This window comes from Amphibalanus amphitrite, unplaced genomic scaffold (assembly GCF_019059575.1).
Source record: "Amphibalanus amphitrite isolate SeventyFive unplaced genomic scaffold, NRLGWU_Aamphi_draft 000150F_arrow, whole genome shotgun sequence".
In the NCBI taxonomy this organism is placed as follows: Eukaryota; Metazoa; Arthropoda; class Thecostraca; order Balanomorpha; family Balanidae; genus Amphibalanus; species Amphibalanus amphitrite.
Window position 1 is genome coordinate 805,235 of NW_024881645.1, and position 13,524 is coordinate 818,758.

Consider the following 13,524-nt stretch of genomic DNA (forward strand, 5'->3'; position numbering starts at 1 on the left):
ACTACCGTTAGGCACAGGCTGTATACCAGCTAGCTGTTTTTCCTCAACTGGGTTCGTTCTTGCTATTGCGACAGCATTTCGTCCAGGGTCGGGCTGTATCGTCTCCTCCCCATTTTCGTCTGTGTCGTCTGTCCCGCTTTCTAAAGGTCTCGTTTCGTCAGAGTGTCCATGTCGTCAGTGTGCTCACGTCCCATGTGAGTCGTCTTTGTCCCGTCCGCGCCGCTCTCTGTGCCGCCTCTATCTCTCCGTCCGTCCTCCGTGCCGTCTGCAGGTGATCTGGATGGTGCTGGTCATGTCCCTGCTCGGCTGTCTGCCGGACAGCCCGGCCCGCCGCTGGACTGCTCAGCACGTCAGTGTGTTCTGCTTTCAATTCATGTCCAACACACTCTCGGCCGTGGTGACCTACCACAACCCCGAGAACCGGCCGCGACGCGGTATCTGCGTGGCCAATCACACCACACCGATCGATGTGCTCATCCTCAACTGCGACCAGGCCTACAGCTTGGTATGTGGGGCAGGCGGGTGTGCTTGGGTGGTGCATGTGGAGTGCTTGGGCTAGTTTATTTATGCGTCGGCTCATTTTCTGTGTTCATGTGAGAAGTTTCCGCATTGTTGATATTTTGTGTAAAAGGAAGGAAAGCCGACATGTGAGGCTTGCTTTACGAAGTTCGTCTTATAATTAGAGTTAATTTTCCTCAGTGCAACTTCATTTGGCTTATCATCTCTAATGTTGATATTGAAACAAATTACAATTGAGCAGTCAGCTATCGATGGAAACCAAAATCATCGTTCTTGCTGTTTCTTTTTATCACACAAATCTTACTGAACCCTGCTGCCTTCCGTCTGCTGTGACCTCACAGATCGGCCAGCGGCACAGCGGTTTCCTGGGTCTGCTGCAGCGGGCTCTGACACGCGCCTCGTCACACATCTGGTTCGAGCGTGGCGAGACCAAGGACCGCTCGGCAGTGACGCGCCGTCTCAAGGAGCACGTGGACGACCCGAACAAGCTGCCCATCCTCATCTTCCCCGAGGGAACGTGCATCAACAACACGTCGGTGATGCAGTTCAAGAAGGGCAGCTTCGAGGTCGGCGGCACCATCTACCCGGTGGCTATTCGGGTAAGGATCTCAGGGAGAAATCGGTGTGGCTAGCACTGATGTGGTGAGGCGTGGGAGACTGCTAAGACGAGATGATCAGTGAAAGAGGACATGCGTTCTTCGTATATGTCAGTTTGATAGCTTACATTCTTCTCGCATGTGTTTTGCTGATGTTTGTTGACGGGAAAATATGAGTTGCCTATAAACCGATTTCGAGTGATTTTTGCCAACCAGTCCATGCTGGCCCTCTGACTGCTGTCACTGGCATGACCGATAAGACTGGCGGGTCAGTGCAGTATGAGGGCCTCATCACGATAAGATACACGGCGACATAAGGTCAAGTGACCGTATTGTGTGCAACCTCTCAATTCAGCCACAGCTATCAGCGGGACGATTATGGCGCAACCGGGGCTAAACGCTGTCGTCTATGACGGTGGGCGTTGGCTTCTGCTCGTCGCTTACTAACTTTTTAATTTGTTGGCTCGTCTGCTTCACGCCCGACCACCGCACCATTCTTTCGCCTCCAAATGCTTCGTCCTTTGCTCTCATTTTCACTTTTAACCGACGTCTACCTTTCTCGCGACTTGTCCGCTTTACGAGGTCCTCCAACACCCTGCTGACGTTTCATCCCCCACCTTACAGTACGACCACCGGTTCGGCGACGCGTTCTGGAACAGCAGCCAGTACAGCATGCTGCACTACCTGTTCATGATGATGACGTCGTGGGCTATCGTGTGCGACGTATGGTACCTGCCGCCCACCACCCGGCAGCCCAACGAATCGGCCATCGACTTCGCCAACCGCGTCAAGGCCTCAATCGCCAGCGCCGGGGGCCTGGTCGACCTCATGTGGTTAGTATCGGCGACCAGGGGAGACGAGGGGACGGGACACGGAACGGGGCTAGATTGGGGGTTATCTTCTGCGACTTTGTAGTCACTACGAGACAAGCATTGGTGACACCAGCTGTTCTTCGTAGATTCTAGACTGATAGTGTGTAATCCTCGCGTGTCTGCCTTTTGTTTGTCTTTCTTCAGTAGCTGCTGTGCTAAACCTAAGTTTTCGTGCAAGCTTTATCGATATTTCGATTTGAGATATTTAATGACATGTTCCCAACTAAGACGGGCGCGTATGCTCCTTTCGTGTGGCACAAGGAGGTATCACAATGTCGCTGTATTCTGGCTTGCCCTGATTGACCTGATAAATCCAGGTCTGCCGTGACCCGACCTGACCTGACCTTTGTCGTCGACTCCAGGGACGGCCAGCTGAAGCGTATGTCGGTAAAGCAGGAATGGCGAGAGAAGCAGCAGCAGCACTTTACCCGCCGTATGCTGGCCATCAACAAGGAGATACGAGACGACGAACAGCGAGAGAAAGACGAGTGAGCCGCGGCGGTGGCGATAAACGACGCACCAAGACACGCAGGGATTGGCGGGTGACGAGAGCGCACACGCCGGAACGGAACAGGACAGTCATGAGTGAGTGATACAGACAGCTATGCAGTGTGAACAGTCAGGTTTGAAGAACGTGATGGTGAACTTCACATTTGTAAGTGTGAAAAGTGGAAAGTGTTCTTTGGTGAGCGCTGGCGCGATGTGTTAGGTCGCTCGGCGGCCTTGAGCGGGTCGATTTCTGCGGCATTAGTCCACGGACGGCGGGCGAGCCGTCCGTAAAACTATGCCCGGCCGACTGCCGATCTGCGTGCAATACGACACTGCTCTCTCCTAGACTGAGCCGGCACCGACTGTAGAGGCCTCTGCCCTGGCTGGGCGTGGATGATGCTCGAGTCTACTGACCGGCGCAGACGCAGGGAACGACCGCACACATGGTGGGCGACCCAGCTGGGTTGTGCCACTGAGACGCACAGTGCAGTCAGTTCAGCGTTCGTGAACCTTCGCTAGTGTCCAGCGTTTGTGGACCAGCGCTGGCTGCGTCAGACTCGGTCCCGCTGTCAACGATCCGTTCGAGACAAGCCCTTTCTGCGGCTGGGGCCGAACTGAGTGCCGTGAGCTTGCCAGTAACTCTGTGCTCTGATGACTCCGGTGTTGGGGGCTGAACATTGGGGCAGTTTTGTCCCGTGGTGTGAGGTAGGGGCTACGTTTCAGACCAGTGTTGTGGTACCTTGCGGTGTCCTAATATCATAGACGGTGTGTTTCCTGTGATGACTCACAGTCGAATATCAGAGCGGTGGGGAGGGAAAGATTCAGCGGGGAGGGCTGTAGTGGGACACATACACCGTTGTAGACAGATGACAGCACTGGAGACATGGCAGACTAGCCGCACGGATGCATCAATCGGTCCCCACGGACCAGTTCTACAGATACTCAACGAAAGCTCAGTGTTTGCGTGTGTTCGTTTTCCGTATTTGTACGCGTGTGAACGACGTATTAGGAAGGGCGAGTGGACCCTGCAGTATCAGTGCTGCCAAGTATGATCAGTTTGTGCCTCGAAGAGACTATTTTTGCGTACGGAGAGGCTACCGGACGGGAAAGTGAGTGCTGATTGTGCCCTGTTTGATGGTCGTTATCAGGACGCAGGGAATTCGGGGGGCCAGGGAAGGGACCGTGACCGCTTTAAGGCGTGACCGAAAGTGACGCAGTACTCCACTTTTGTTAATTGCGCGACAAGTCTTACGTGATCTATTATTTCTGTGCCTACATCCGCGTTAGGCATGTGTAGTCAGTCGCGCGTTTGCCCGGTCCATTCCAGCAGCTCTATTACAGTCGTTGGCCGCAGTTTGTGTGCGTTTGTTTGTTTGTTTTTCAGAGGACCACGCGTTTGTGTTTGCTGGGACGCGCCGCCCGCCCGCCCGCAGTGGCGGCACGCCCGGCCGGCAGTGCTTCCATACCAGGTTGTCTAGTCGTTGGGTGCGAGTTGGTGTCGCTGGAGCCGCCCCTGGTCCGGGTTCGGTCGCTGTGTGTCAGTTCTGTCAGTGGGGGCGCCAGGAGACCGGCCTGGGGGGTCAGCGGCAGCCGCCGGCTGTGCCCTGTCAGTCAATACACGGTTCTGACCGACCCAGTGTGTGTGGAGTAACGGGTTGACTTCAGCAGAACAGGGGGCACACAGGGCAACTGAGGAACCGGGACGATTGAAGGCAGGAGGGGAACACGGGGTGTGCGGAGGGTGGGATTGAAAGAGGCCCGGCCATGCGACAGGCAGCGGAAGAAGCTGGATTTTAGGTTGAGATGAAAAGTATCTTTTCTTCTCTGTTTGCTGATTCCTTTTCACGCCAAGTTACAATTTGTACAGTGCAATCAAGCCAATCGCTCTTGATCGAAATCAATCAGCCGATCGTTATTTCGCTCATGGTTTATGGCTCGGATGAACCTTGTGAACCTAGTTAGTAATGACAAATAGAATAGTTATACTAATGAGTTGCCGCCGTGAGAGAGTGGCACCCAAGGGATGATTCACCAATCAAACGTCTGAGCATGAAAGCCTCCATCATATAGCCGGGCTAGCGGATTACCCGGCGCCGGGCGGGGCCATGAGCACCAGAAATGCTTTACAAAATGAGTATTATGTATTACACCTTGCTCGCATGTTGCACATCACGTGCAGACCAACCACACTTACAAATCTGGCAACACCTCTAAAAGAGCACACGGTTATATACATTAGTTATGGAGTGCAATATGCACCACTACGTGCGACTAACAACGTGTGTCAGGATGGAACGCCCAGCACACATAAAGCTCTGGAATGACTACAAAATTATTGGAGTTTTCTGTTTGATCATCACTAGCTCGCCATTCACATATTTACACCGTAGGCAGTTAAGTACATATCATATCCCTCAACAGTCTCGCAGTCTCTTGGTGCATGCATTCAATGGCACACCCCTGTGAAAAATACACACCATAAAGCCTATCAAACAGTTCTCCTGACTCCACCACTGTCCAGCCCCAACCCTCCCTACCCCACAGCAAAGCTCTCCCAGTCCCGTGACCGCCGGCAGCGCCTCCAGCGGCGGCAGCCGACACTACTAGTTTGGCGGCTCGTCACAGCTGGCAGCACTTGCGCATGTTCGTGCCGGGTTTGTGCGGCTCCGGCTGCTTTGACTGGGAGAGCGCCCTCAGCAGGGTCATAGGTCGGGTGTCACCCGGCAGGCCGTCCTCCGCGTGGTAGTCCTTTATAGAGCGCTGACTGACTCGCCGGTAAATCTCTGCGGACATGACAGGGGAACGAGCGGTTAGGCAGCTGAAAAAGATCATCAGAAAGATGAAAATCGACGGAAAAGGCACCGGACCGAGCGTTACAGGCTGCTTCGAAGCCAACCAACTAAATCAAACATTTCTAGCAACGTGAAAATGAAGATAGGAAAAGGAGTTCAAATATTTTGAGAGCTCCAAAGTCTGTGCTGAACGGGTCACTGCTAAAGTTAGGTGCTCACGACAGTCAAACGCAACAGCTTTCTGTCAAGCTCCTCAACCACTCCCCACCTGTGACAATGTTCTCGAACGCGGCATCCACGTTGGTCGAGTCAAGCGCCGACGTTTCGACGAAGCCGAGTCCGTGTCTCTCTGCGAAGGCGCGTCCCTCCTCCACAGAGACGGTACGAAGGTGGCGCAGGTCGGCCTTGTTCCCTGGGGGAGCGGGTAGAAGGGAGTGGTCACGATGGTGGTGATTGACGAGGGCGTGACCGTGATTTAGATATAAGTTTAAAGAGTGGGAGGGATAGAGGTAGGGAGGAAAGGAGCAGGAAGAGAGAGAGAGAGAGAGAGAGAGAGAGAGAGAGAGAGAGAGAGAGAGAGAGAGAGGGGGGGGCAACAATGTTTATTGCATCAGTGATCCCTAAGTCGAAACATTGAAGCGATGATAAGACCCGGTCGAATTGGGAAACCAGCGTCTCCTTGCTGCCGCCACTATCGCCAAAAATCAGAACAAGCTCGTGACGTATCAGTCTACTCCGAAAACAGTCCTGTTACAAAACACTCCATGCCACGTCACAAGTCGGACCAGCGCGGCGTCTGCCGATAATGACGTGGCACTCATGGGTGACGTCATACCACCGAGCAGCGCCACGCCCTCCGATCACGACAAGTGACGTCGCACAGGTAAAACGGGCTCATTGCTACGCCCCTCAAGGTGAGATGTTCCTAAGTGACGTCATTAATAAGGATGACGTCGACATTTGTGATTCACCACCAGGAGTTTTGCGAATGAGCGCAAAGGTGTAAAAGAACAATGCCGCGTGTATCAGCGACGAATTCCGTGACCAAGGACCAGTGTCCCAAAATTATATTTTGGCTTGGGTGTCGGAGGGGAATATTCGTCACTACCAAGAGGGCTGAGAGTGGAAAAATGCCAGGAAAGGCACAAAAAGAGCAGAAAACAATGCCAGCCAGAAAGGCACAAAAAAGAGCAGAAAACAGGAGTCAACAATTGATTTGCGAATGTTATAGGATGTCGGAGCTGCCTTATAAGATAATTAAATCGAATATAGAGGGAAATAAAAGATACGTGCAGACACACGCAGATGCTCTTTATTGGTAAAATAGGGAGTGAAAAATTTATCTTAGAAATTGGAGGTGAGAGTGGAATATTATTTTGATTTGGATGTCACTTCCCACCCAAACTGGCGAGTTTTGGGACACTGCCAAGGACGAAGTCCGTGACTCGGGCATTTGGCTTACAGTGCGTCACAGCTAGCCAGCAACAAGCTAAGCAAATAGCCAGAGTTGTGTCTCATTTCTTCCGCGTATGTTCATCACCTGATGAATTAAAAAGCTCTGAGTTAGGAAAATCATGTGGCTAAGTGACAGCATGCTGCCTGAATCATGATATCGTCCCTTCTTTGCATTCTCTCGAAATGTCTAAAACCATAATAGTTAGGTCATGGAATAAGCGCCGTCACCCGCCAGCCTAGTTGGGCGGCAGTGAAGCGATGTAGGCCAGTCGGTGGTAGCCGTCTGTTGATGCAGACCGATGGTGCCTACTGGAACAGTCGCTGGACCAAATGGTTGGTTTGCTTGATGGGTCGACTCAAGTAGAAGGAACAAGTCGATATCGGCGGGTGGCGGGCAAACCCACGACAGACTCATTCGTTTGCATGGACACTGGACAGGTCAGTCTTTCATCTTCTGCGCCCACCGCTAAATCCATCGAACAATTAGTATACAGGCCTTGTGGCTTCGGCATTGCTACCATCAAGCTTCGAGCAAATAATACCATTATTAGCAGTAGCTACCGCGCGATGCAGCCTTTGCATGTCGTCTTGGAGTGTCACACACGTATTCGCATGACCAACTAAACACACCAAACCGCTGAACAGCTGAAGTACAGCTGTCGGTCAGCTGGTGATGGCGCCGGACGGCCCAATCAACCATCTGCGGCCGACATAACGGTGCGTGACGTGACTCAGAGTCAGACACCGTGACGCCCCCCCCCCCCCTACCTCCAGTCGTGACTCCGATGACGTCATTGACTGTGGGAGCGGCCGATCGTTATCGAGCGAGACAACTCGGCCCGCCCTACACGGCCCGTGGGTGAGGGTGTGGGCCCAGTTGAAGGCTCTCCAGTTCATATAGAGCCCCTTTGCTGCTAAGGGACACTTATCGGAAAGGGGGACTCGATAGACGGGTTCATATAGCCACCCTTACACACCGGCACCAATGTTACCAAAAGTGTCCTTTTGAAAAGTGGCACTTTGGAAAAGTGACACTTGCCGACTGGCTTTTCTATATGAACTGAGCCCTGGGCTCTGGGGAGGTTGGGGGCGACTGGCGACCCTGGGGACACCAGAACAGACCTTGGACGGACTCAAGACGGGGTCAGGACAGACAGACATAACAGACACATGAGGGAGGACCCAGGCCCCAGGGTAAGCCCAGGCTGAACCCAAGGCGAGCCTAGGGCGAGTACAAACGTATACCAGACCCAGGGTGAACTCAACGTGAACCCATGGAGGACGTAGAAAGCAGGCAGGATGGCGAGATAACAGACCAAAGACCAACGAGACGAGTCTGGGACGGCCAGAGAAGGAAACCAAGGCAGTCCCAGAACGTGGGCGGGACACGGACAGAACACAGGCAGGACGCGAGCAGGACGGGACGGGAAGCACAGGACATTGGCCCGGATGTGGGGTCAGGACTCAGGACGCTCCCGGAGAGGCCAGGGCAACGGAAACTGAGCTCACCAACGGAACTGGCAGGATCTCCCGCACAGCGCTGGGACGCGGGACAGAAATTAGCTCACGTTGGTTATATGCTCTCTTCAGTTGCGGATAAGCGGCACAAATGGTTATGGCGCTACCATGACAGTTCACGAATGGAAACGTTGGATGATTAATTCATCATGATTTGCGATATATTTATATTTATTTATATACAAATCTACTCCTTTACAGCAATGCCTATTGCCCACGTCTGACTCGCCCAAATACCAGGAAGGTGACTCATGCTCCAGCAATGACACGCTAAAAGCCTCCGATCGATACGGCCGGGCGCACTGGGACGAGCCGCGTGTGGTTTTCTCACAAACCACGTGTGGTTTTCACACAAACCACGCCAGACGGTCACGTGACCTTGAGAGCCTGGTCTTGCCTGCCCAGTGCCCAGGCTACCGTTACCCCAATCGAAATGACCACGTCAGCAAGAATGATGCTTCGCTTCACAGCATAGGCATCAGAGTCAAATCCCATAGACTCATTATTCATCAGAGAACAGATGAATGAATATGGTCAAACTGCTGCTGGCGTATGACACCGACTCCCGGGCAGTGCTTCTTTCTACCTGCTGTATTACGGACGCTTATCACAGCTTAACTGACCTATGGCAAAGGAATGCTGGAACGTTTCTGCACCTTCCCACAATACAGTGACAAGGAAAATCTGTGAACTCTCGTATAACGCTTGTTTCTGCCAGCTGCCTACTGATCAATGCGGGGTCTGACGGTGGGGGAAGAGGCGGTACTTTTGGCTGTGGTGCCTACTCACCAACGAGAATGACGGCGATCTCATCGCAGGCGTGCAGCTGCAGTTCCTGCAGCCAGAGCCGCTCCAGGTCGCGAAACGTATCCCGTTCAGTGACGTCATACACCAGCAGGGCGCCCAGCGCGCCGCGGTAGTACCTGTACGAACAGATATGACGTCATACACCAGCAGGGCGCCCAGCGCGCCGCGGTAGTACCTGTGTGGACAGATATGACGTCGTATACCGCCCAGCGCGCCGCGGCAGTGCCTATACGGGCACATGTGACGTCATTTATTGGACAACCTAGTCAGTGAGTCACGCGCAGACAACAATCTGGGACGGTGACGCGGCGTTGTATTTAACTATTGATCCTGTGCGAGTCGAGCGTTCGCAAGTCTGGGATGTTTGACTTTGAGACGCTGTCAAAACTATTGTGTCACATATAGACGGTCAGGTTTGGACCCATTATATTCGCAAAAAAAATGCTGGCTTAACGTAGCCGGATGTCGGTAATTGCTGAATAAAACTCCGATCTTAACAATCGAAGCCCCACAGGAAGACGTCCTAGTGTACTGCCTGCATTGAGAAGCCATTGTCTCACAAGTCGCCACACAATGACCGTACCACAATTGGCCATTATGTCATGGAGCCTGCAGTTGTCAGTCGGTGTCAACACCATGGCAGTGTGTCAGTAAACGGTGCGCACTGACGTAGTACACTGTACGAGAGTACACTACACATAGTACACACTGTACACTGTACGTGCTACTGTACTTATTCGGAAGGGCGCCTAAACTAAAAGCTATGAAGATAGAAATCGAAGAATCCCTATGAAGAGAGGAGCACTATTGTGCAGCAAGAGACCAGTAACTCAAGCACGGCAGTATTTCGCTAAGCTTCAGCTGTTATCACTTCAGCACAGCTTTATACCACTGCACGTCTACCAGTCGTGTATGTATTCCCCACATGTCCTGTCCAGACCCGATAAGGCCCTGATATCACCACGGTCGGCTATTTGCCGAGTGGCCACTGTTTGTCACGTCCACTGAAGTAAACTGAGTTGGGAACCGCCGAGTGCACTCAGTGCAGTGCGAGTGGATAGTCGGACGAGAGATTAAAGGGAAATTGCGACGGTCCAGACTTCAGACGACGGGATGTCTTTCCAGTTTCCTCCATACAAAGTGAGATAAAGTCCGGGAGGGCAGATCAGTCTGTACGGAAGGCAAGATTAAATCCCCGAAGAAATAGTGAACGAAATGCGGAATAGTAACAACGTTGCCACAGGCGCTAGCGAAACGCTAAGCTAGCGAAATTACTTCGGGCGAGATCGAATCGACGCAATCTGCGGTAAATTTGAGGCGGCATGCGCTGGAGGCGCTTGACCTTGTGACCTCGGGCAGCCGTTTCCTCCAGGAAGGCAGTCTCGACACTACCCCAGCAGCGCCAACTGGGTCACCGGGTAACGAGCGCGAGGTCAAGGTCACCAATCTCACGGCGGGGGCTTAACTTTCAACGCTGAGAACACTGAGAAGGGAAGCCGTCTCCGCTCCGCTACTGGCGGATAGAATCGAAACAAACGGCTGCAGAAGCCGCGTTCGTCAGTTTACGCCATTCCTGCTGAATTGACCTACGGGGCGACACAGCGGCGATACCAGTTCCGGGGAGATATGGAGCGTGGGATGGGACTCCGCCCAGTCCGACGGCGCCAGGGAAGCACCAACCGCAGAGGAAGTGGTCACGACTTCGCTAACAGTATCGCCTGGAAAACCCGCCACCTGACTTTCCAACACGTCCACGTCCCCAGTGTTCCAGCAGTGGCAAATGGTGACAGAAAAAAGACCGAAAGACTGGATATTACATACACCGTGAGTCATCTTCAGGCCACGAAAACAGGACAGCTAAGTCACGGTGGAGTATAGGCTATCACCACATATCCCCGGAGGAAACCCGCATTTATCGCACGTGCTTCCTTTGCAACCGAACTGTGCAAAGTGCATTGCAAACTTGCAAACCACGTCGCCTGCAGTGAAACATCGTCTCCCGTTGAGTGAAATGAAACCACCATCATCAGCAGCTCTAAATGTAAACTGACCGGTCTCAGTCGTTCCTCCTGCAACAGCTGACTGTCCGCCCGAGCTAGAGCGGGGCAAGGGCGGGAGCAGGGCGGGACGGGGTCAGAGACTTACGTGGAGGCGAGGGCCTTGAACCGCTCCTGGCCGGCGGTGTCCCAGATTTGAGTCCGTATTGTCCTCGAGTCGATCTGCGGTGGAAAAGACGGGTCACAGAGCAGTCAGACAGGTCACAGAGCACGGCATGGAGCTTGGTGGTGACGTGTGCTACCGCCAACATGTTGTAGTCCCTGCTTGCTGTTCACTAATTAAACCTTCGATGACATACTGCTATCATCAAGAAAACAGTATTGAATTAGTTACTAGCCAGAATCATACTTACTTTCGTATCAGCTTTAAAAGGCCAATGGTATCACTATCAACCACGGGTCAAGAGAAGACGGTCCCGAGGGGCAAACGAAACACGGGACAAACCATTTCGTCGACATAAGACCCGCCAAAGAACAAACCCCGGTGCACACAAAGTTCCCCGGACTCACCACCATGTTCTTGGCGTCGAAGTCGAGCCCGATGGTGGGTAGCGTCTGCAGCCTGAACGTGTTCCTCGTGAAGCGGGAGAACAGGTTGCTCTTGCCGACGCCCGAGTCGCCCACCAGCACAACTGGCGGCCACAAATCGCACGTCAGTTGCAGGTTACCACAACATCAAACAAGAGCCAGCGAACCAACAAATCAACCGTCAGCGTCAGCTGACCTCTGTCCTCTACAGCCACCGTACTTGACACTGGAAGCTAATGCGTTTTTATTGGGAAGCTTGCCCACGACTCATGAATGCGTGGTAAAACGCTTAAGAGGTACATGACTGTCTAATGGCGATGGACTGCCCATTGGCTGACTGGAAAAGACGGTTTACAACTTAGATCTGCACTCGGCCATCACACTGACATCTGCTGAATGATGCCTAACGAAGGACAAGTCAATCAAATAAACAGATTTAGAGTCCAGTCAGCTGCCGGGGACTCACACAATGTCAACATGAAGCTGGGTGGTGCGCACATACGACTCTGGGCAGGCAGGACCGCGATGGGACGAGTATATTTGGCTGTCATATGGCATGCATAAAATCATGTTGCATTCTACTCGATGCGAATTGCAATGGGGCATTGGTAACGTACGTTTTCAAGGTAGCAGGAAGGTCATCACGCATTCGAGACTCGAGTCACAAGTGATCACTGGTCAGCTAGTGCCAGCGCCAAGCGAAGGTCAAGCGACGTGTTGATTTGCATTTAGATCGGCAAAGATGTTCATGGTTCTCTTGGCAACGCAAAAAAGCATGTAGGCACAAAGAGCAAAGTCGCTAGTCACATACCCGGAATAAACGCAAGATGCAATATGAATAAAACACGAGATTTGGGAGATTGGCCGATGGATCTGCTGAACAGATAATGAAAAACAAAATCCCCATTAGATCCTCTCATATGCCCAGGACGGCACAAGACACTCCATTCACGGCCTTGCTCTCAGCCCCGATAAAACGCCCCTCCCCCGCCCGCGGTCACTCCCACCTGGGCGACCGTTGAGCCTCCTCCGCTCCTCTCCCTGCACTCTGCAGCACCTGCAGTATCCGGTACCGGCCGGCCGGTCCGCAACTCACCTTTGAAGATGTAATCGTAGGAGTCGTACTCGTCCGAGTCCGCCATGACTCTGTAGTCGGGTGAGGTAGGAGACGTCTGCGACCCCGGCTGTGCGGAGTTGAGTTCCCCGCGATGTGAACAAGCTCCAGACAGAGTTCAGGGTCAACAGACCACAAGAGAAGCCTGGGGATGATCAGCCAACACCGAACGCACCTACGAACGGCACACTAAGAGCACTTCTCTTCTCTGTGCACTGTGGGTGGCCGAAGTGAGACGAAACAATGGAGAGCAGTTTCGCAGAAAACACGGCTCTTTCCCACTCCAAGCTCGCGATAGGTTATCGTCTCTGCGCCAGCTCGGCCCGTCGCTTTCACTCCGCCGTCCGGCACAGCAGTGGGTACCGCTGCGCTCCCCACCTCTCTCGGAGCGGCCTCCGGCGCTACTGGCCGGCTGACGGAACGGAGCGGCCCTCACGCCAGCCGGCACGCTCCAGTCGCCGCCACGCCAGCCGCAGCGACGTGGAACGCCGTCACGGTGACGTCATGGATGGAAGCGCGACCAATCATCGGCCAGAGTGCCCGCGGAGAGACGTCATACGTCGGTCGCCGGCAGCTGGGTGACTGGAGCGTGCGTGCGGTGATGGGTGACCGTCCCCACCCCCACAGCAGCTGCTGGGACGGTAGTGGGGACAACGGCCGGCCGCAGAGCACCACCTGGCTCCCCTCTGCCGCTGGCGGGGGTGGACGCCCCAATAGTCAGCTGATCGTCAGACGCTTCCAGTTCGCTGCACAGCGGCAAAACACGCCGAAAGGGCT

At 53.5% G+C, this 13,524-nt stretch overlaps 2 protein-coding genes across 20 annotated transcripts in view; one reads left to right on the forward strand and one right to left on the reverse strand.

Annotated features, from left to right (window-relative positions):
• The window catches only part of LOC122382925 (glycerol-3-phosphate acyltransferase 4-like), a 28,550-nt gene extending 24,442 nt beyond the window's left edge, over window positions 1-4,108 (forward strand). For 10 of the 19 annotated variants that reach the window (XM_043368889.1, XM_043368892.1, XM_043368890.1 and 7 more), the window contains 4 exons: window positions 272-505; window positions 861-1,118; window positions 1,740-1,948; window positions 2,350-4,108. In XM_043368889.1, coding sequence (XP_043224824.1) covers window positions 272-505; window positions 861-1,118; window positions 1,740-1,948; window positions 2,350-2,479 — 831 coding nt within the window. In that variant the 3' untranslated portion in view covers window positions 2,480-4,108. The remainder of the gene's footprint in view (window positions 1-271; window positions 506-860; window positions 1,119-1,739; window positions 1,949-2,349) is intronic. The other 9 variants (XM_043368884.1, XM_043368881.1, XM_043368880.1 and 6 more) reach the window with 1 other exon arrangement.
• A 496-nt stretch (window positions 4,109-4,604) lies between these two features.
• On the reverse strand, window positions 4,605-13,305 carry LOC122382927 (ras-related protein Rab-11B-like). Its single transcript, XM_043368898.1, has 6 exons — window positions 12,730-13,305; window positions 11,616-11,737; window positions 11,194-11,267; window positions 9,031-9,164; window positions 5,537-5,680; window positions 4,605-5,259 (listed from the first exon to the last, which is right to left on the reverse strand). Exons 1-6 carry the CDS (start codon window positions 12,773-12,775, stop codon window positions 5,096-5,098), a joined length of 684 nt encoding a protein of 227 aa, XP_043224833.1. The 5' UTR covers window positions 12,776-13,305; the 3' UTR covers window positions 4,605-5,095.
• Window positions 13,306-13,524: the final 219 nt, after the last annotated feature.